Source organism: Cephus cinctus, unplaced genomic scaffold, assembly GCF_000341935.2.
Source record: "Cephus cinctus unplaced genomic scaffold, Ccin1 Ccin1_scaffold0129, whole genome shotgun sequence".
NCBI classification, from domain to species: Eukaryota; Metazoa; Arthropoda; class Insecta; order Hymenoptera; family Cephidae; genus Cephus; species Cephus cinctus.
In genome coordinates, this window is record NW_014332862.1 from 2,655,623 (window position 1) to 2,679,214 (window position 23,592).

Consider the following 23,592-nt stretch of genomic DNA (forward strand, 5'->3'; position numbering starts at 1 on the left):
AAAGAAGGCAAAGCAGTCAGCGCCATCTGTCGTGTAAAAAAGTTGATGGACGTGCGAAGACGACGACGACGACGACGACGGAACTGAAATAAAATCATCTCGCTCGCCATCTCAATACGCCCTGATCTCGTACACAAATCGTATTGAACGTGGTGGCAATCGCTTCAGAATCTTTAATTCCTATAGTGAATATATCAATAACTTTTCCTCATATATAGCGGTTCATAAGATATTTCGTTCCAAACACAGGTATCAAGAGACTCGGTCGAGTCTCGCGCCACGTACAGGCAACCGGCTGTACAGGGCGCAGCGCGCCGAGACTCTTTACTCGAGTCAACTCCTTATACCTGTGTTTGGAACGAAATATTACGCCCTGATCTCGTACACAAATCGTATTGAACGTGGTGGCAATCGCTTCAGAATCTTTAATTCCTATAGTGAATATATCAATAACTTTTCCTCATATATAGCGGTTCATAAGATATTTCGTTCCAAACACAGGTATAAGGAGTTGACTCGAGTAAGGAGTCTCGGCGGGCCATGCCCCGTACAGCCGGTTGCCTGTACTTGGCGCGAGACTCGACCGAGTCTCTTGATTAATATTAGGTATTATGATTAGATACGTAATTACACTCTTACGGCATCAAAATAAAATTTCATTACAAGAAATTTACTTTAATCCATTTAAAATATATATTTTAGTTAATATTTAAAATTAATGGCCTTATCAAATTATTGCTTGTTATAAATCTAGTTATCACTTATGATCCATGAGACATGACTTGTTACGTAGTAATGAATAATAATTTTAGTAAGATTAAATATTACAGTGAATGAGATATATCATTAATGACAAAGAAGTAGACGTTCTTCCAAGTAAGTCGAAATCACTGAAACAGATTGAGATGAATTTATATGCCGATGACTAATAAATTCCTGCGACGCAGAAATTCTATAGTGCGATAATGTTTATGTCATTTATATATGATCAGGACTGCCAAATTACCGCTTTTACCAAACTCATATACTTACTTGAACATTTTCTTTTTTCTAATCATAAGCATATATTTGGTATTTCACGCATCAAATGCATAAGGCGAATTTGTTATTCAATTTTAAGTACACGAGCGAAAATCCTGGAGTACTTTTTTAATTATACAAATGCAACGTACGTTCAACCCCCTAAAACCATTTTTCCACCGATAAAAAGAAACGTGTCTCTTAGATTTTAATGGAGAATAACATATTTCAAGAGAAACAAAATCGGAGGGGGACACCTTAGGTACATTCCTTGTGAGTATCCCCTCTTACGCAAATATTCTTTGCACCTGTGGCGCAATTCTTTCATTTATGATAGAAAATTAAAGTCAAACGAGATTATCTAAAATTAATATTTCCATATTGGCTAATACAAAGTCTCTCATTCATATAAAGGCGTATGCTCCTCACGTAGCACGGAACGTATTAAAGTATTTGTTTAAGATACATATAAATACATGCATCGAGCGCACTAAATTCGCATATTCAGTACGACGCTGTAAAGGAGGGAAATCAGCACGTCGACCAGTGGCTGAGCGTCGTCTATAACCAGAAAACATACGAAATACTTAGTCAACATACTGTGTTATTCATATTCAATCAATTACTCCCTTACTGTGTACTGTGTTAAATTTATTACCTACTAGGCAATCATGAACCTGTCCGTGATCATGTGCATAATGACGACCCTCTTGGGTCCAGCCTTGGGAGAAGTAATGATATGCTATTTCGGAAGCTGGGCTACGTATCGTCCTGGAAGAGGCAACTTCCAAGTGTCCAACATCGATCCCAGTTTATGCACGCATTATATTTATGCATTTATCGGTGCCGCGGCAAACGGAGATATCTTCTCCCTGGATCCGTGGAATGATTTACCTGACAATGGTGGAAAGAGTATGGATAATTAATATAATCATAAATAGAATTCACAAGTATAATCAAATCTCAATATTAATTTGTAACGTACAAGTAATGTAATTAATTAATTCTTCTGAATTATGCAGATAATATCGGGAAATTTGTCGCTCTGAAAAATACGAAAACAGCACCCAAAGTACTCGCTGGCATCGGTGGATGGAATGCAGCTAGTACGAACTTCACTATTATCGTGAACAATAGACATTATCGAGAGAAATTTGTTAAAAACCTCATTACTTTTCTGGAAAAGTATAATTTTGATGGATTGGATGTGGCTTGGGATTATCCCGCTCAAAATGGAGGTATTATTAACTATATCGCACTTTAAGTACAGAAAGTAGGCGATATTCAACCAGTATGAAGCTTTCAGCACGTGCTGACGGCTCGTGTATTTTTAATGATTGTCACTTTAAAAAAATCAAACATTATCACAGAGGCGTATGGAAAAAGCTCTGGTCCGTGTTTCAAATTCAGATTTCTCAGCTTAATCATCTTGAAATCTGAAATATAAAATATGCAATAGGCCGAGCAAATTTCAGAGATTAAGCTTCGCGCTTTATAATATATATACATATATATAATAATAAAGTGATCGAAGTTTCTTTAGAGAACATATTATAGACATACGCGAGAATAAGCTCAATCTCATATATTGGAACCGTCACGGTTTCCGCGGCGGGATAGCAGTCAGGATTGGATTTTTTAAGAAAAAGTAATCGAAAACAGAAAATTATGTAAAAATTCCAAATTTAGCATATTTTATGAATCACAGAGTTTAATGAAATACATTATAGAATCGTTTAACGGCAGGTACAATTTTATATGTTTGAAAATATTGCGAATTACCTCCAGTGCTTGTAAACGTATTTCGTTCTTCATTCGTTTGACTCACGTTGTATCGCAGGAAGGCCTGCCGACAGGAAAACGTTCATCGTATTTGCGAATGAAGTGAAGGCGGCATTTGTGAAGAAAGGACTCCTCGTAACTGTAGCAGTTGGAGCTGCCGAAGATCTTGCAATTCCATCTTACGAAATTGCAGCACTATCCAAGTAAAGGATTCACTGGTTTTATTTACTGAGATAAATAATTGTTCCAATGATTAATTCATTTGTCTACACAAATATTTTTACAGAGCCGTGGATTACATTAATGTCATGACATTTGACATGGTTGGTGCAACTTTCTCGACCATTGTAGGACATCACGCACCACTGGCTCCTGCCAGTTATCAAGCAAACAGTTCTAGATTAATGCATAACAATGTAGTAAGTGTAGAAGCAATGTGCTCCCGCCATTTAATTGTCAAAGATCTAAAAATATTTGAATCTTTCACAGAAATCGTCTCTCAGTTTCTGGATGAAGAGAGGTGCTCCTGCTTCAAAATTGGTACTTGGATTGCCTCTTTATGGAAGAACGTTCACATTGGCCCATGTTACATTGACTACACCCGGAAGTCCGTCAGCTGGTCCAGGACATCCCGGCCCCTACACGCGTGAAGCTGGTAGCATGGGTCGGTAAAATTATATAATAGCAATATTGTACTATTTTGATATACTGCATTTATTTGTGCGATTATGAGAGCATACTTTCGATTGCAGGTTTTAATGAGTTGTGCAACAAACAAAAAGGTGGAAACTGGACTACTGTCTGGTATAAGGAACAGTCAGTGCCTTATGCTTTCAGAGGATCCCAGTGGGTAGGATTCGATAATACAAGAAGTTTAACGACAAAAATAAATTACGCTAAGAAGCTTGGACTCGCTGGCATAATGTTCTGGAGCATAGAAACTGATGATTTCACGGGAAATTGTGGCCACGGCCGTTATCCGCTTCTTAGGGCTTCTAAGAAAGCACTCAATTCTGTAAGTAGCTAAGATTACATTTAGTTGGTACAAGGTCCAATTCACGCATCCAAATGCTCTATAAAGCGAAGGAACCATTCGTTTTTTGGTACACCCATAGAGGAAGGGAGAAAATTAAACGGACGTCATCCTACACGTAGACATCTACGAGTGGTGCCAACATAAGAAATTGCTTCTTAACATAGGCTAATGATTGTCATGAATATATTATGAATATTACTAATGTCGCTGTACTGTAATTGCTGTGTTCCCTTTCAGATTACGACTTCAGAAGGAGATGAAGATGATGGACAAGATTAAAATATTCTATAGAACTTTGTAATCCATTATCGAGGTGAATTGTGGGAAATAAATTGGGCATTATAATATTTTTTTATTTTTTTTTATCAACATTCAACGGTATTATTGACTACTATTGACCATTTGTAGTTCTGTCAGATACTATTCAGTTTTTCAAATCTAATAGGAATTACGTTGGACCGAATATAATATAGTTAAATAAAATACAACAGTATATAATATAAACACGAAACTCCAATTGCCACATACACGAAACAGCGGACTGGAAAACAAAGTTGATCAGAGGCGAAGTGTTGTAAAGGCAGCAAGTGAGTCCTGAATCTTCTCACCGAATAACAATAGTGCGATAGCCCTATCAGCAATACTACATGGGCGTAGCTAATAGCGCATCGTTCACGGAACGATAGTCCCAAGGTTAGTAAGTTAGAAAAAGACGAAAGCACTATCACTAGAGAACGCTAAGCAATGGTATATATGCACATATGAATTAGACAATAATAAGGCACAGGTATAATATGGGTAAGACAATCGCGATTTAATATTCGCGAGAATGAAATAAATAATGAACAGATAAAATACAGATCAATAGCTTCTGAAAATAACAAAGCAAAGTAAGATAGAAGCAAACGCATAATAAGGTACGTCACGTAATCGAGAGGCGATCACAGCACGTAGTCTCAGTGGCCACACTCCAGGATCCGTAATATAGAATTAACTAACTCTTAACTAGAATTCGTCTCTACTAATCTGCTTAACACAATTATTCGATATAATAAGCTAAGATACAATAACCACGGAATTTTCCCGAATATGAGAATAGCCTCGAATCGGAAGGATTCCATAGCGATACCAGGCGGCACTAATGCTAGGAAAATTCCACGCGAATCGAACCTCAGAACTCACTAACCTAACAATGAAATTTTTCACGTCTGGACGTAACCACGGACAGCCAGCAGGAGAGCGATGTATCGCCTCGGGGTTCGGCCGGTGGTGAAATTCTCCACAGCTAATCCGACGCTTTAGGTCCTATACCGAACTTATTCACACACCAAAATTTAAACCTGGTTATGATCCCCTTTTCATTTCGACAGGGCGGTACGAAAGTTACTCAAGTTATCATAGTATTAATACTGTGATAGACTAGAGCGATTATGCCCAACGAGTTTCCTTACTTCCAACGAGGTGCACGGTTCCCCATTTACGGGGCCGGTTCTCGACGGTAGCTAGTTCTTCCCGGGCTTAGAATACTAGGGCAGCCTCCTGATTGGGCCCTTGGTAGGGTCCAGGTATCATCCTCCTTATCGCCTTGGCTACAGGGGTGCGAAGGCGCGTCCTCCTTCTTCGGTTTCTCGGAAGGATCACGTGGACTTCCTCCCGCCAGCCACCGTCTATGCTTGAGGTTCGAGAGGCGCTTTTCGGAACAGGGTGCGTAGGGCCTTTGGCACGTACGGCTGGACACGCCACTTTCGCGCCTCTTCTGCGGCCAATAGGCATGTGATAGGGCAACGGGTCCTCTAACTCTTTGGGGTGGACGTCACAAAGTGTTTTCGGCGATCGTCCACGTTCCCTTATGACGTCTGTTCGGTGGTGCCTCGATATTACTGGGTGTTCCCTGTCTGATATTCACTCACTTAGAGCATAGACGACCGTGAGCGTTGGTGACCAAGATGGCAACGGGCATGTAACATGGATCATTCCCCGATTTCTCGAACATTCTTACGATAGGTTTTATCGACCCGAAAATTTCGAAGTGAACTTCAAAATTGCAAAGAACTTTGGACCCGATTAGTCATTCAGTTTTGATTTAATTATTGCCAAATTGCTGCCAAGACGATAGTTGACCTAGCGGATTGCGCGCAAAAATTCCGCTTCGGGCGAGAACCTCTGTGATAAACCTGTTACTTACCAATTCTATTTGGTTACATTTAAATCGCATGGGAATCATGGGTTCCGAGTCCCCTTAAGTCTAGAAAATTACCTGCATAAATAAGAGGTACGTCCGATACTTTATAATCAAAGGTAGAGCCAAAAGAAATGAAAAAAAGGTGTACAAAGACATCAAAAAGAAAGAAAGGCATACGACAAGCCGCCATAAAGACATTGATTGAATTCTCTTATCATTTTTCCAGTGAAACGTGAGCGGAAAGTGGACAAAATGGAATGTAACTGTGTATGCATGAGATGATCGCTTATCACCAGTTAGCGTACGGTACTACGTCAAAACCAAAGAAACTTCCGTGTATGTACATGACATAATCCCAGAGAGGATAACTGTCTGGGATTCATTAATGATGAACGCTATTCAAATATTTTGAGATACTTAATTACTAAAAATAATACTGATGATTTTATTTATTTTTAAACAGTATACATTTAACCAACTTTGAAAGGCATGTAAAATATTTGCACGTAAAATACCTGATATTAATATAAGCGATGTTGCGCGCAGTATTCGCGAAACAACACGTGGCCCAATGAACCATGATTAAATATCATGACCGTAGAAAAAATAAAAATGAAGAAGATAACTAAATTTATTTTAAAATATACCACGCATCTATTCGTCCATTAAAAAGCACTTATTCGTTGAAGTCATTTTCTCATTGTCAGTAAGTTAACCAGTGAATAATATCGTATCAGCCGATAATCCTACAGGGATTTATAATTATGTACAATTCGTCGTCCTAACAATATTAATAAATACAAATTTCAAGACAATAAATTATTTCGCTTCTCGTACAGTATTTTGAAATATAAAATCGAATCACCACGCAACAATTGGCACGATGGATAAATGTAAAAAAAAAGATGGTGAAGTACTTTTGCTTCCTCATAGAGGAAGCTATGTTTTCATGAAAATTTTTTTTTCGAGATTTTCATGTTAGAATACTTAACATGGTCTAAAACGTCAAGAAAAGTAGTTTAGAAAAAATGTCCGTATATATGTATGTAGGTATGTGTGTGTGTGTGTGCAGAGCTTCGAAAATTCAATTGCCTCTTACTCAGTAACCGTTAGAACGATCGGACTGAAATTTGGCACGCAAGTAAAGTAGATATCCCTCTTTAAATGCTGCGATTTCTAATGAAATATATGCAGCCATTCAGATTTTATGTGATTTAAAATTTTTTGAAAAAAGGGCGTGGTCGCTCTAACTTTCGTAAAGGTTCGACGATTTAGCTAAATAGTTCTTCATAACTGAAGATACGTTCAATGTTGTTTGGTATTGAATTTCAACAAGATCGCTAAAGCGGTTCAGATTTTACGTGGTTTTGAAATTTTCAAAAATATATCGTTATTGCATCAGCTTCGATAATGTCTATATCATTTAACTATGATCAGGACTGCCAAATTATCGTCTTTGTATCAATCTCATATACTTGAACATTTTCCTCCTTCTAATCACTAGTATAGATTTGGTATTTCACGGTTTGAGTACATAAGACGAATTTGCTGAATCTATTTAAAATATACGTGCGAGAATCATGGAGTATCTTTAAATTATACCAATACAAAGTACGTTAATTGTAATTATATCATTTATCCTTAATTTATACTGTTTCCTGTGTATTAATTGTATTATCTTCATTTTTTAATGTTTCCAAAATAAAATCACTTTTACTGTCAACTGCCCTTGGACATATCATACTGGGCTACTGCATATGGAAGCTGGACTGCATATAGACCAGGCTATTTAATCCGGAGCATATGGATCCCACAATATGCACACACATAATTTATGCTTGTATTGGAGTTTCTGCTAATGGGTGGATAACCATATTCGATCCATGGGCCCACTTACCAGGAGGTAGTGGTGAAGGTATCGCAAAACATGAAAAATAATTTCAATCTGATGATAACCATATATTTTATGAATTGAATTTATACCCGTTAATTGCAGACGGCTTTCGAAAATTCGTAGGCCTCAAAGAGATCTCACCAAGTACTAAGGTAATGATAAGCATTGGTGGTTGGAACCATGGCAGTACTACTTTCAGTCCAATGGTAACCGATCCAACGACTCGTGCAACTTTTGTCAAAAATATCGTTGCTTTCCTTAAAACGTATAACTTCTATGGTTTAGACGTCAATTGGGAGTATCCTCCACAACGTAGCACTACTATCTAGACAAATACTATTTATATACTGTGTTTGGCTAGACAACGCTATATATTTTTGATAAATAACTTCAGGTATAAGTACCAATGTGGTGAATTATGTCTATTTACTGTCAGAACTGAAGGAAGCTCTTGAGGACAATGTATATGCATATTTTACGCAGTATCTAGTCGTCCGGCAATTGGCCAAATCCATTGACATTTTCAAAAATAAGTTTCAGCTATATTATACGTATAATGTATAGCTATGTCGGACCAATAACTGTATTTTATTCGTCCGGATGTGTTATTTTACATTTTGTAAGTCCTTGACTAGGACAGGTTAGGCTATGGTCACAGGGTGCGAATGCTTGGTGGTCGTCCCACAGTGTGTACTAGAAAGAGAATACGGGGCCACTTCCTATACGGAGACCTGGTATACGGGGAAATGTACTGCGATTCTGTCCGGACGAATAACTGTATAATATTCATATTACCGTAATACAAAATAAACTAAGAATATCATTTTATAATACGAACGAACGAACAAGAAAATCGTAAAATATCTTTTGCAGCTGAGTATCCCCTCTCACGCGAATATTCTTTGCACCTGTGGCGCAATATTTTAATTTATTGACCAATAAGAAGTTTCTTATTCGTATAGGGACGTATATAGCCCACGTAGCACGGAACGCACTAATGAATTTGTTTAAGATATCTATGAATAGTATATATGTACCGAGCGCACTAAATTCTCATATTCCGTCCGACGCCGTAAAGCAGGGAAATTGGCACGTCGACCAGTGACTGAACGTTGTCCATATCCGAAAAAGGTACGAAATACAACGGAAGGACTATTTAATATATAGTATATACCGAGTTACTCATATTCAAACAATTACTCCTTTACTCTGTACTGTGTTAAACTTATCACCTACTAGGCAATCATGAACTTGTCCGTGATCATCTGCATAATGACGACCCTCTTGGGTCCAGCCTTGGGAAAAGTAATGATGTGCTATTTTGGAAGCTGGGCTACGAATCGTCCCGGAAAAGGCAACTTCCAAGTCTCCGACATCGAACCCAATTTATGCACGCATTATATTTATGCATTTGTCGGTCTCACGGCAAATGGAGATATCAGAGTCCTGGATGAGCGTAACGATTTACCAACCCGTGGTGGAAAGAGTATGAACAATTAATATAATCATAAATAGAATTTACAAGTATAATAAAATCTCAATATTAATTTGTAACGTGCAAATAACCTTTATAAATATTAATTATTTATTAATTTATTAAATATTAATTCTTCTGAATCACGCAGATAATATCGGGAAATTTGTCGCTCTGAAGAAGACGAAAACAGCACCGAAAATACTCGTTAGCATGGGTGGATGGAATGCAGCTAGCACAAACTTCACTCGTGTCGTGAATCATGCTAATTTACGTACGGCATTTGCTAAAAACGCTGTTGCTTTTCTTAAAAAGCATCATTTTGATGGATTGGAAATGGATTGGGAGTATCCCTGTCAACGTGGAGGTATTATTTATTATTTTGTGTTGAAAGTGCAGAAAGTAAACGATATTCGACCTGTTGAAGTCTTTAGCATGAACTGACGGCTCATGTACTTTTAATGATTGTCACTTTAAACAATGGAACATTATTGCAGAGACATATGGGAAAAGCTCTGGTCCGCGTTTCAATTTCGGATTTCTCATGTTGATCATCTTGAAATCTGACATATAAAATATGCAATGACCGAACGGATTTCAAAGATTAAGCTTCGTGGTTTTAAAAATAAATTCGTCCAGTTTTTTCTTGAGAATATATTATAGACATATGTGAGAATAACTTTAATCTCATATTAGAAACGTAACGGTTTCTGCGGCAGGATAGCAGTCAGGAATGGATTTTTGACGAAAAATAATCGAAACCGGAAACTTATGTACAAATTTCAAATTTAACATATTTCACGAATCACAGAGTTTAATCAAATACCTTATAAAATCGTTTAACGGCAGCTTCAACTTTATATGTCTGAAAATATTACTTGGGCATTTGTAGTACACGCATCTTTGCACTCGAAGTACCTCGAGTGCTTGTAAACGTATTTCATTCTTCATTCATTTGACTCGCGTTGTATCGCAGGAGTGAAGGCAGACAAGAAGGGCTTCATTGCTCTTTTGAAAGAACTGAAGGCGGCATTTGTAAAGGAAGGACTTCTCCTAACTGCTGCAGTTGGAGCTACCAAACATCTTGCAACTCCGTCTTACAACATTCCAGAACTAGCCAAGTAAAGGATTCACTGATTTTATTTATTGCGATGAATAATTGTTTGAATAATTAATTAATTTTTCTGTACAAATTATTTTACAGTATCGTGGATTACATTAATGTCATGACTTATGACTTGACTACTGCATCTTCCTCTAAAGTTGTAGGACATCACGCTCCAATGGTTGCTGCCAGTTATCAAGAACATAATGCTACCTTATTGCAGAACAATATAGTAAGTGTAGAAGCAATGTACTGCCGCCATTTAATTGTCAAAAGATCTAAAAATATCTGAATCTTTCACAGGAAGCGTCTATCAAGTTCTGGCTGAAAAGTGGTGCTCCTGCTTCGAAATTGGTACTTGGATTGCCTCTTTATGGAAGAACATTCACATTGGCCCATGTTACATTGACTAAACCCGGAAGTCCGTCAGCTGGTCCAGGGCATGCCGGCCGTTACACGCGTGAAGCTGGTTACATTGGTCGGTAAAATTAATTACTAGCAATATTGGAATTTTTTGATATACTGCATTTATTTGTGCGATTATGGGAGATACTTTTAATTACAGGTTACAATGAGTTTTGCGAAAAACAATTTGATGCAAACTGGACAAGGGTCTGGGATAAAAAACAGAAAGTGCCTTATGCTTATAAGGGAAACCAGTGGATAGGATACGATAATGAAAGAAGTTTAGCAGTAAAAATACATTATGCTAAGAAGCTTGGACTCGCTGGCATAATGTTCTGGAGCATAGAAACTGATGACTTCAGGGGAAATTGTGGCTGCGGCCCTTATCCACTTCTTAAGGCTTCTAGGACAGCACTCCATTCTGTAAGTAGCTAAGATTACATTTAGTGGGTAGAAGGTCCAATTTACGCATCCAAATTCTCTATAAAGCGAAGGAACCATTTGTTTTTTGGTACACCCACAAACGAACGGAGAAATATAAACAGACGCCATCCTACACGTAGACATCTACGAGTGGTGCCAATATTAGAAATTGATTCTTAACGTAGGCTAATGATTCTCATGAATATATTAGGTATGTTACTAATCTGCTGTAATTGCTGTGTTTACTTTCAGAAAAAGACTTTACGAGGAGGTATACTATATAATGTAGAAGAAGATGAAGAAGATGATAGAGAAGAAGATGATATAGAAGAAAATGATAGAGAAGAAGATGATAGAGAAGAAGATGATATAGAAGAAGATGATAGAGAAGAAGATGATACAGAAGAAGATGATACAGAAGAAGATGATAGAGAAGAAGATGTACAAGAAGATTAAAATATTCTGTAGAACTATGTAATCCTTTATCGAGATGGATTGTGAAAAATAAATCATGCATTGCAGTCTTTTGGGATTTTTTTACTGCCATCCAACAATATTACTGACTGCCGTCGAACATTTGTACAATATAAGCGACGTTGCGCGTAGTATTCGCGACACAACACGTGGCCCAATGAACCATGATTAAATATCATGACCGTAGAAAAAAATAAAAATGAAGAAGATAACTAAATTTATTTTAAAATATACCACGCATCTATTCGTCCATTAAAAAGCACTTATTCGTTGAAGTCATTTTCTCATTGTCAGTAAGTTAACCAGTGAATAATATCGTATCAGCCGATAATCCTACAGGGATTTATAATTATGTACAATTCGTCGTCCTAACAATACTAATAAATACAAATTTCAAGACAATAAATTATTTCGCTTCTCGTACAGTATTTTGGAATATAAAATCGAATCACCACGCAACAATTGGCACGATGGATAAATGTAAAAAAAAAGATGGTGAAGTACTTTTGCTTCCTCATAGAGGAAGCTATGTTTTCATGAAAATTTTTTTTTCGAGATTTTCATGTTAGAATACTTAACATGGTCTAAAACGTCAAGAAAAGTAGTTTAGAAAAAATGTCCGTATATATGTATGTAGGTATGTGTGTGTGTGTGTGCAGAGCTTCGAAAATTCAATTGCCTCTTACTCAGTAACCGTTAGAACGATCGGACTGAAATTTGGCACGCAAGTAAAGTAGATATCCCTCTTTAAATGCTGCGATTTCTAATGAAATATATGCAGCCATTCAGATTTTATGTGATTTAAAATTTTTTGAAAAAAGGGCGTGGTCGCTCTAACTTTCGTAAAGGTTCGACGATTTAGCTAAATAGTTCTTCATAACTGAAGATACGTTCAATGTTGTTTGGTATTGAATTTCAACAAGATCGCTAAAGCGGTTCAGATTTTACGTGGTTTTGAAATTTTCAAAAATATATCGTTATTGCATCAGCTTTCGCAAAATTTAAGGAAGTGAGCCAAAACTTTGTACATAATGAAATAATTATGCAACCGTGTTTGCTACGGCGTTTCATAGCTGTGTGTAAGGTGGCTAGTTTTTTTTAGATTATACATTTTTTATTTTTTATTCCTGTAAGTACCAAAGATCAATTGTACACAACTCGCGAAAATAAATCAAAGAACTTCCTCATAGTGGAGGCTTTTTGAACGAAAGAAAAGAATCAAGAAGCAAAGTGTAAGATTCTACTTTGCATCATTGTGATAGAAAAAACCAAGTAAAATAATGAGGAAGCAATTTGCAAGGTTCCAGTTTGCAGCCTTATTTTAATTATACCAATCAAACGCACGTTCAATGTAATTATATCATTTATCCTTAATATATACTAATTAATTGTATTATCTCCATTTTTTAATGTTTCCAAAATAAAATCATTTTTTCTGTCAACTTTGGATATGTCATACTGTGCTACTATGGAAGCTGGGTTGCATATAGACCAGGCAATGGGCTATTTGGTTCAGAGCATATGGATCCCACAATATGCACCCACATAATCTATGCTTTTATTGGAGTTTCTGCTAATGGTTGGATAACCATATTCGATCCATGGGCCGACTTACCAGAAGGTGGTGGTAAAGGTATTGCAAAACATGAAAAATAGGTTCAATTTGATGATAAACATATATTTTATGAATTGAATTTACACCTGTTTATTGCAGATGGCTTTCGAAAATTCGTAGCACTCAAAGAGATCTCACCAAGTACTAAGGTAATGATAAGCATTGGTGGTTGGAACCATGGCAGTACTACTTTCAGTCCAATGGTAACCGATCCAACGACTCGTGCAACTTTTGTCAAAAATGTTGTTACTTTCCTTAAAACGTATAACTTTGATGGGTTGAACGTCAATTGGGAGTAACTCACAACTGACATGCAATATAGAAATACTGAAGATACAAAAGGAAATATTACAGATAAAACGAAATGTTTTATAACGCTATTAAGCTATTATGAATTCAAGTGTCATTCCGTTAAACAATATTGGAATTTATTCAAATGACGTGAATTTAATTTTATCGTAACACAAAATTATCTAAGAACATCCTTTTATAATATAAACGAACGAAGAAGAAAATTTTGCAATATCTTTTACACCTGAGTATCTCCTCTTACGCAAATATTCATCGCACCTGCTGTGCAATCTTTTAACGTATGCTAGAGAATTAAAGTCAAACGAGACTATCTCAAACTAATACTATTATATTGGCCAATAAAAAGTTTCTTATTCGTATAGGGACGTATATAGCCAACGAAGCACGAAACGCACTAATTAATTTGTTTAAGATATCTATGAATAATATATATGCATCGAGCGCACTAAATTCTCATATTCCGTGCGACGCCGTAAAGCAGGGAAATTGGCACCTAGACCAGTGGCTGAGCGTTGACTGTATCCGAAAAAGGTACGAAATACAACGGAAGGAGTATTTAATATCTAGTATATACCGAGTTACTCATATTCAAACAATTACTCCTTTACTCTATACTGTGTTAAACTTATCACCTACTAGGCAATCATGAACTTGTCCGTGATCATCTGCATAATGACGACCCTCTTGGGTCCAGCCTTGGGAAAAGTAATGATGTGCTATTTCGCAAGCTGGGCTACGTATCGTGTTGGAAATGGCCACTTCGAAGTGTCCGACATCGAACCCGATTTATGCACGCATTATATCTATGCATTTCGTTGTCGGACATCACGCTCCAATGGTTGCTGCCAAATATCAAGCACATAATGCTACCTTATTGCAGAACAATATAGTAAGTGTTGCAGCAATGTACTGCCGCTATTTTATTATGAAAAGATCTAAAAATATCTGAATCTTTCACAGGAAGCGTCTATCAAGTTCTGGCTGAAAAGTGGTGCTCCTGCTTCGAAATTGGTACTTGGATTGCCTCTTTATGGAAGGACATTCACATTGGCCGTTACTTCAAAGACTACACCCGGAAGTCCATCAGCTGGTCCAGGACTTGCCGGTCCCTACACGGGCGGCGCTGGTAGCCTTGGTCGGTAAAATTAATTAATAGCAATATTGTACTATTTTGGTACACTGTGTTTATTTGTGTGATTATCCTTTGATTAAAGGTTACAATGAGTTGTGCGAAAAACAATTAAGTGGAAACTGGACCACTGTCTGGTATGAAGAACAGAAAGTGCCTTATGCGTACAGTGGAGATCAGTGGATAGGATTCGATAATGAAAAAAGTTTAGCGATAAAAATAAAATACGCTAAGAAGCTTGGACTCGCTGGCATAATGTTCTGGAGCATAGAAACTGATGACTTCAGGGGAAATTGTGGCTGCGGCCCTTATCCACTTCTTAAGGCTTCTAGGAGAGCACTCCATTCTGTAAGTAGCTAAGATTACATGTAGTCAGTAGAAGGTCCAATTTACGCATCCAAATGCTCTATGAAGCGAAGGAACCATTCCTTTTTTGTTACACCCACAGAGGAAGGGAGAAAATTAAACAGACGCCATCCTACACGTGGCCATCTACGAGTGGTGCCAACATAAGAAATTGCTTCTTAACATAGGCTAAGGATTCTCATGAATATATTATGAATGTTACTAATGTCGCTGTACTGTAATTGCTGTGTTTACTTTCAGACCCCGAATTCACGAGATGTACAAGAAAATGTACCAGATGTACAAGATTAAAATGTTTTATAGAACTTTTTAATCCTTTATTAAAATGGATTGTGGGAAATAAATTATGCATTATAATGTTTTCTGATTTTTTTACGAACTTCCAACGATATTATTGACTACTACTGACCATTTTCACTTTTGTCAGATATTATTCAGTCTTTCAAATCTAATAGGAATTATGTTGTACCGAATTAATTAAATTAAGTAATTAAATAAAATACAACAATATAAAATACTTATGATACTTTGATTGCCACGTACAAGAAACAGCTGAGAAGAAAACAGGATTGATCGGTAGTACCGTAGAGACAGCAAGTGACCCCTGAATCTTCTCATGGACGTTGCCATTGAAATTCTATATACATATACATTAACATATACTCTACATATGAGAATCGCGAGACACATAATACACGGGCATGTCTGACTTATTTGTGTTCAATCAAAAATACTAGTACACGTCTATTCTGTGTCTAAAATTAAATTATCGGCTCATATCAGCCCCACCCCAACTACTCACTTAGAGCATAGACGACCGTGAACGTTGGTGGCCAAGATGGCAACGGGCATGTAACATGGATTTTGATGACCCGAAAATTTCGAGGTGAATTTGGAAATTGCAAAAAATTTTGGGTCGGATTAGTCCTTCAGTTTTGATTTAATTATTGCGAAATTGGTGCCAATATGATAGTAGATCTAGCAGATTGCGCGCTAAATTCCGCTTCGGGCGAGAACCTCTGTGATAAACCTGTTACTTACCAATTCTATTTGGTTACATTTAAATCGCATGGGAATCATGGGTTCCGAGTCCTCTTAAGTCTAGAAAATTACCTGCATAGATAAGAGGTACGTCCGATACTTTATAATCAAAGGTAGAGCCAAAAGAAATGAAAAAAAGGTGTACAAAGACATCAAAAAGAAAGAAAGGCATACGACAAGCCGCCATAAAGACATTGATTGAATTCTCTTATCATTTTTCCAGTGAAACGTGAGCGGAAAGTGGACAAAATGGAATGTAACTGTGTATGCATGAGATGATCGCTTATCACCAGTTAGCGTACGGTACTACGTCAAAACCAAAGAAACTTCCGTGTATGTACATGACATAATCCCAGAGAGGATAACTGTCTGGGATTCATTAATGATGAACGCTATTCAAATATTTTGAGATACTTAATTACTAAAAATAATACTGATGATTTTATTTATTTTTAAACAGTATACATTTAACCAACTTTGAAAGGCGTGTAAAATATTTGCACGTAAAATACCTGATATTAATATAAGCGATGTTGCGCGCAGTATTCGCGAAACAACACGTGGCCCAATCAATCATGATTAAATATCAGGATCATGGAAAAAATAAAAATGGAGAAGATAACTAAATTTATTTTAAAATATACCACGCATCTATTCGTCCATTAAAAAGCACTTATTCGTTGAAGTCATTTTCTCATTGTCAGTAAGTTAACCAGTGAATAATATCGTATCAGCCGATAATCCTACAGGGATTTATAATTATGTACAATTCGTCGTCCTAACAATATTAATGAATACAAATTTCAAGACAATAAATTATTTCGCTTCTCGTACAGTATTTTGAAATATAAAATCGAATCACCACGCAACAATTGGCACGATGGATAAATGTAAAAAAAAAGATGGTGAAGTACTTTTGCTTCCTCATAGAGGAAGCTATGTTTTCATGAAAATTTTTTTTTCGAGATTTTCATGTTAGAATACTTAACATGGTCTAAAACGTCAAGAAAAGTAGTTTAGAAAAAATGTCCGTATATATGTATGTAGGTATGTGTGTGTGTGTGTGCAGAGCTTCGAAAATTCAATTGCCTCTTACTCAGTAACCGTTAGAACGATCGGACTGAAATTTGGCACGCAAGTAAAGTAGATATCCCTCTTTAAATGCTGCGATTTCTAATGAAATATATGCAGCCATTCAGATTTTATGTGATTTAAAATTTTTTGAAAAAAGGGCGTGGTCGCTCTAACTTTCGTAAAGGTTCGACGATTTAGCTAAATAGTTCTTCATAACTGAAGATACGTTCAATGTTGTTTGGTATTGAATTTCAACAAGATCGCTAAAGCGGTTCAGATTTTACGTGGTTTTGAAATTTTCAAAAATATATCGTTATTGCATCAGCTTTCGCAAAATTTAAGGAAGTGAGCCAAAACTTTGTACATAATGAAATAATTATGCAACCGTGTTTGCTACGGCGTTTCATAGCTGTGTGTAAGGTGGCTAGTTTTTTTTAGATTATACATTTTTTATTTTTTATTCCTGTGATAATGTTTATATCATTTAACTATGATCAGGACTGCCAAATTATCTTCATTGTATCAATCTCATATACTTGAACATTTTCCTCCTTCTAATCACTAGTATAGATTTGGTATTTCACGGTTTAAGTATATAAGACGAATTTGCTGAATCTATTTAAAATCCGATACCTAGATACAGGAAACTACAGAGAGGGACACCTAGACATCCTATATTTCTAAAAACTGTCACTTAAAATACAGGAAGTATGTCGAAGCACACACATACGTACACCCATACACACATTCCACATTAATGCTATTAAAGCGTTAATAATTCTGTACTATTGTGAAAGTAGCCTTATATTAACTGGAAATTCGGTGTGAACAGTAGCTTCAGGTACAAACTGTATTTGATTGTGTTGTGTATTCGTAAATTACCAACACCATTCAGAGTACAAATAGGTAAAGGAGGCAAAGCAGTCAGCAGTCATCTATCGTATAAAAAAATAGACGGACGTGCGAAGACGAAGACGAAGACGATGACGACGACGACGAACCTCAAACAAAATCATCTCGCTCGCCATGTGAATACGCCCTGATCTCGTACACTAATCGTATTGAACTTGGTGGCAATCGATTTAGAACCCTCGATTCCTATAATGAATGTATCAATAACTTTATCTCACACATAGCCGTTCATAAAATATTTGAGTCGAAACACAGGGACAAGAGATGCTTCGAGTAAAGAGTCTCGGGGGGCCGTGCCCTGTACGGCGGGTTGCCTATACTTGGCGCGAGACTCGACCGAGTCTCTTGATTATCTAAGAACATTACTTTATAATACTAACGAACGAACAAGGAATTTTGCAATATCTTTTACACCTGAGTATCCCCTCTTACGCAAATATTCATCGCACCTGTGGCGCAATCTTTTAATTTATGGTAAAAAATTAAAGTCGAACGTCACTATGTCAAACTAATATTTTTATATTGGCCAATAAGAAATTTCTTATTGGTATAGAGGCGTATACGCCCACCTTGGCACGAAACGCATTAATGAATTTGTTTAAGATATCTATAAATAATATACATAGATCGAGCGTACTAAATTCGCATATTCAGTACGACGCTGTAAAGGAGGGAAATCAGCACGTAGACCAGTGGCTGAGCGTTGACTGTATCCGAAAAAGGTACGAAATACTTAGTCAACGGAAAGTGTATTCAATATTTAGTATGCTGCGTTATTCATATTCAATCGATTACTCCCTAACTCTGTGCTATGTTAAACTTATCACCTACTAGGCAATCATGAACTTGTCCGTGATCATCTGCATAATGACGACCCTCTTGGGTCCAGTCTTGGGAAAAGTAATGATGTGCTATTTTGGAAGCTGGGCTACGAATCGTCCCGGAAAAGGCAACTTCCAAGTCTCCGACATCGAACCCAATTTATGCACGCATTATATTTATGCATTTGTCGGTCTCACGGCAAATGGAGATATCATCGTCCTGGATAAGAAGAACGATTTACCAGACCATGGTGGAAAGAGTATGAACAATTAATATAATCATAAATAGAATTTACAAGTATAACAATGAAATCTCTTCTGAATCACGCAGATAATATCGGGAAACTTGTCGCTCTGAAGAAGACGAAAACAGCACCGAAAATACTCGTTAGCATGGGTGGATGGAATGCAGCTAGCACAAACTTCACTCGTGTCGTGAATCATGCTAATTTACGTACGGCATTTGCTAAAAACGCTGTTGCTTTTCTTAAAAAGCATCATTTTGATGGATTGGAAATGGATTGGGAGTATCCCTGTCAACGTGGAGGTATTATTTATTATTTTGTGTTGAAAGTGCAGAAAGTAAACGATATTCGACCTGTTGAAGTCTTTAGCATGAACTGACGGCTCATGTACTTTTAATGATTGTCACTTTAAACAATGGAACATTATTGCAGAGACATATGGGAAAAGCTCTGGTCCGCGTTTCAATTTCGGATTTCTCATGTTGATCATCTTGAAATCTGACATATAAAATATGCAATGACCGAACGGATTTCAAAGATTAAGCTTCGTGGTTTTAAAAATAAATTCGTCCAGTTTTTTCTTGAGAATATATTATAGACATATGTGAGAATAACTTTAATCTCATATTAGAAACGTAACGGTTTCTGCGGCAGGATAGCAGTCAGGAATGGATTTTTGACGAAAAATAATCGAAACCGGAAACTTATGTACAAATTTCAAATTTAACATATTTCACGAATCACAGAGTTTAATCAAATACCTTATAAAATCGTTTAACGGCAGCTTCAACTTTATATGTCTGAAAATATTACTTGGGCATTTGTAGTACACGCAGTGAGAATAACTTTAATCTCATATTAGAACCGTAACGGTTTCCGCGGCAGGATGGCAGTCAGGAATGGATTTTTAACAAAAAATAATCCAAACCAGAAAATTATGTACAAATTTCAAATTTAACATATTTTACGAATCACAGAGTTTAATCAAATACCTTATAAAATTATTTAACGACAAGTTCAACTTTATATGTCTGAAAATATTACTTGGGCATTTGTAGTACACGCATCTTTGCACTCGAAGTACCTCGAGTGCTTGTAAACGTATTTCATTCTTCATTCATTTGACTCGCGTTGTATCGCAGGAGTGAAGGCAGACAAGAAGGGCTTCATTGCTCTTTTGAAAGAACTGAAGGCGGCATTTGTAAAGCACAAACTTCTCCTAACTGCTACAGTTGGAGCTACCAAAGATCTTGCAACTGCGTCTTACGACATTCCAGAACTAGCCAAGTAAAGGATTTACTGGTTTTATTTATTGAGATGAATAATTGTTCGATTAATCAATTAATTTGTCTACACATATTTTTTACAGAGTTGTGGATTACATTAATGTCATGACTTATGACTTGACTACTGCATCTTCCTCTAAAGTTGTAGGACATCACGCTCCAATGGTTGCTGCCAAATATCAAGCACATAATGCTACCTTATTGCAGAACAATATAGTAAGTGTAGCAGCAATGTACTGCCGCCATTTAATTGTCAAAAGATCTAAAAATATCTGAATCTTTCACAGGAAGCGTCTATCGACTTCTGGCTGAAGAGTGGTGCTCCTGCTTCGAAATTGGTACTTGGATTGCCTCTTTATGGAAGGACATTCACATTGGCCGTTACTTCAAAGACTACACCCGGAAGTCCATCAGCTGGTCCAGGACATGCCGGCCCCTACACGCGTGAAGCTGGTAGCCTTGGTCGGTAAAATTAATTAATATCAGTATTGTACTTTTTCATATAGTGTATTTATTTGTACTTTATGTACGATATTGTACGATTATGAGAACATACTTTTGATTATAGGTTACAATGAGTTTTGCGAAAAAGAATTAAGTGGAAACTGGACGACTGTCTGGTATAAAGAACAGAAAGTGCCTTATGCTTACAGTGGAAATCAGTGGATAGGATTCGATAATAAAAAAAGTTTAGCGATAAAAATAAAATACGCTAAGAAGCTTGGACTCGCTGGCATAATGTTCTGGAGCATAGAAACTGATGACTTCAGGGGAATTTGTGGCTGCGGCCGTTATCCACTTCTTAAGGCTTCTAGGGCAATACTCCATTCTGTAAGTACTTAAGATTACATTTAGTCGGCCAAAGGTCCAATTTAGGCATCCAAATGCTCTATAAATTAAAGGAACCATTTGTTTTTTGGTACACCCATAGAGGAAGGGAGAAAATTAAACGGACGTCATCCTACACGTAGACATCTACGAGTGGTGCCAACATAAGAAATTGCTTCTTAACATAGGCTAATGATTCTCATGACTATATTATGAATGTTACTAATCTGCTGTAATTGTTGTATTTCCTTTCAGAAAAAGACTTCACGAGGAGTTATACTATATGATGGACAAGAAGATGCACAAGATTAAAATATTTTATATAACCATGTAATCCTTTATCAAAATGGATTGTGGGAAATAAATTGTGCATTATAATGTTTTATGATTTTTTTACTAATATCCAACGATATTATTGACTACTATTGTCCATTTGTACTTTTGTCAGATACTATTCAGTCTTTCACATCTAATAGGAATTATGTTGGACCGAATGTATAATAGTTAAATAAAATACAACAATATAAAATATACGACACTCTGATTGCCATGTACAAGAAACAGCTGAGAGGAAAACAGGATTGAATAGAGATGAAGTGTCGTAAAGACAGCAAGTGACCCTTGAATCTTCTCATGAAAATTGCAAAACAAAGAGAATCACGCAATCCCAAAAAGAATCCTTTCCGAAACACGACCGCAGAAAACGAGAGATAATAAAAGAGTTTATTTTACCACATTCCCGTTTATTTTGAAATCTATAGTACTTGATATATTTCGATGAAACCTGGCGTTACGATGCTCAGATTAGAAGCCGACGGAGATATCCGCGAACAGCGATGAATTTTTCGATATCGAATCTTTCGACGTTGATGATGAGCTACAATCTATCATACTTTTACAGAGCCTACCTAATAGCTATGATAATATCGATGCGGTAAAGAGGCACAAGATAAACTCCCCGATCCCGGGTCTCTAAAGATCAAACCACTAGAAAAATAGAACGGGAGGAAACAAAAATGGAAAGAAGACGACGTAAGTGCAATGTACGCACGAAAATCCTGGAAGAATTTGGAAAAACAAAAAACGCCACCAAGATGGGATTTGATTTGATAAATCAAAATTCAACTTCAAATGTCATCGATGTAGAAACGTCGGACATGAATGTCCAAACTGCCCTGAAAAGTGTGAAAAGGCAAGAATCGTTAAAGGCGTGAACTTTCTAGTTTCGATTGACGTCGACGTACAGTGAATAACTTTAATATTCGGACACTATGAGATTTTTACTATATTACGTTATAACTTAATTTATAACCAAAAAATAAAAAGAAATGATTAAGGATTATGATGACGTATACGCTTAATAAACAATTGCGTAAATTTTGTTTACATAACTTACAATGGTTGTTCAATAATACGGTTTAAATAAAACATTGTCCGATTTTCACGTTACTTTAATATTCGGACACTATGAGATTTTTACTATATTACGTTATAACTTAATTTATAACCAAAAAATAAAAAGAAATGATTAAGGATTATGATGACGTATACGCTTAATAAACAATTGCGTAAATTTTGTTTACATAACTTACAATGGTTGTTCAATAATACGGTTTAAATAAAACATTGTCCGATTTTCACGTTACTTTAATATTCGGACACTTTACAATGTAGCGCTTTTTCCAATGTTCAAGCCGAGTTACGCCAAATTAGAGGACAATGTTTATTTACAAATCTAGACAAGCGTTCTAGTTTAAGCCTTATTTTAGTAGTTATTTGCCGATCATCGTGCAGTACACTTGTACAATGCCTCGCAAAGCGAACACGAGTTTCGATATACGGCAATTTGTAATATATCATAATGCCAAAGGAAAATCGTACAGAGAAATTGCTGCTCTGCTAAACATAAGCAAGAGTACAGTGGGAGATATAGTCAAGCGGTTCAAATGCGAGGATCGTATAGATTTTATACCCCAAAAAGGCCAACCGAAGAAACTAGACGTTCGCGATGAGAGAAAATTGCTAAGAAAAATAAAGAAGGACCCTGAGCTCAGTGCCCCAAAATTAGCATCAGAGCTGTTAAACGAGACTGGAAAAAACGTGCATCCTCAAACGATCCGCAGAGCCTTAAAAAATAGCGGCTACAATGGAAGAGTGGCTAGAAAGAA

The 23,592-nt window shown here is 36.6% G+C and overlaps 6 protein-coding genes across 6 annotated transcripts in view; all 6 read left to right on the forward strand.

Annotated features, from left to right (window-relative positions):
• The first annotated feature begins 1,465 nt into the window (after positions 1-1,465).
• On the forward strand, positions 1,466-4,185 carry LOC107262925 (probable chitinase 2). Its single transcript, XM_015729604.2, has 7 exons — positions 1,466-1,932; positions 2,043-2,258; positions 2,861-3,005; positions 3,089-3,221; positions 3,292-3,466; positions 3,555-3,817; positions 4,076-4,185. The coding sequence occupies exons 1-7, from the start codon at positions 1,692-1,694 to the stop codon at positions 4,115-4,117; spliced, it is 1,215 nt and encodes a 404-aa protein (XP_015585090.1). The 5' UTR covers positions 1,466-1,691; the 3' UTR covers positions 4,118-4,185.
• Positions 4,186-7,616: 3,431 nt separating this feature from the next.
• The window catches only part of LOC107262922 (acidic mammalian chitinase), a 21,475-nt gene continuing 5,499 nt past the window's right edge, over positions 7,617-23,592 (forward strand). The window contains exon 1 of the mRNA XM_015729597.1: positions 7,617-7,631. The gene's annotated coding sequence lies outside the window, so the exon portion shown is untranslated. The remainder of the gene's footprint in view (positions 7,632-23,592) is intronic.
• On the forward strand, positions 8,898-11,847 carry LOC107262780 (chitotriosidase-1). Its single transcript, XM_015729314.2, has 8 exons — positions 8,898-9,045; positions 9,154-9,400; positions 9,540-9,755; positions 10,365-10,509; positions 10,593-10,725; positions 10,797-10,971; positions 11,059-11,321; positions 11,574-11,847. The coding sequence occupies exons 2-8, from the start codon at positions 9,160-9,162 to the stop codon at positions 11,775-11,777; spliced, it is 1,377 nt and encodes a 458-aa protein (XP_015584800.1). The 5' UTR covers positions 8,898-9,045; positions 9,154-9,159; the 3' UTR covers positions 11,778-11,847.
• Positions 13,230-13,709, forward strand: LOC112493699 (probable chitinase 2; the record flags this gene model as incomplete). The annotated part of the gene is made up of 2 exons (XM_025080328.1): positions 13,230-13,428; positions 13,510-13,709. Coding segments are annotated over 2 exons (399 nt in total), but the record flags the coding sequence as incomplete, so codon positions are not given.
• On the forward strand, positions 14,474-15,508 carry LOC107262781 (chitotriosidase-1-like). Its single transcript, XM_025080329.1, has 4 exons — positions 14,474-14,611; positions 14,683-14,857; positions 14,937-15,199; positions 15,458-15,508. Exons 1-4 carry the CDS (start codon positions 14,474-14,476, stop codon positions 15,506-15,508), a joined length of 627 nt encoding a protein of 208 aa, XP_024936097.1.
• Positions 18,808-21,807, forward strand: LOC107262924 (chitotriosidase-1). The gene is made up of 8 exons (XM_015729603.2): positions 18,808-18,966; positions 19,079-19,325; positions 19,397-19,612; positions 20,453-20,597; positions 20,680-20,812; positions 20,884-21,058; positions 21,165-21,427; positions 21,680-21,807. Exons 2-8 carry the CDS (start codon positions 19,085-19,087, stop codon positions 21,734-21,736), a joined length of 1,230 nt encoding a protein of 409 aa, XP_015585089.1. The 5' UTR covers positions 18,808-18,966; positions 19,079-19,084; the 3' UTR covers positions 21,737-21,807.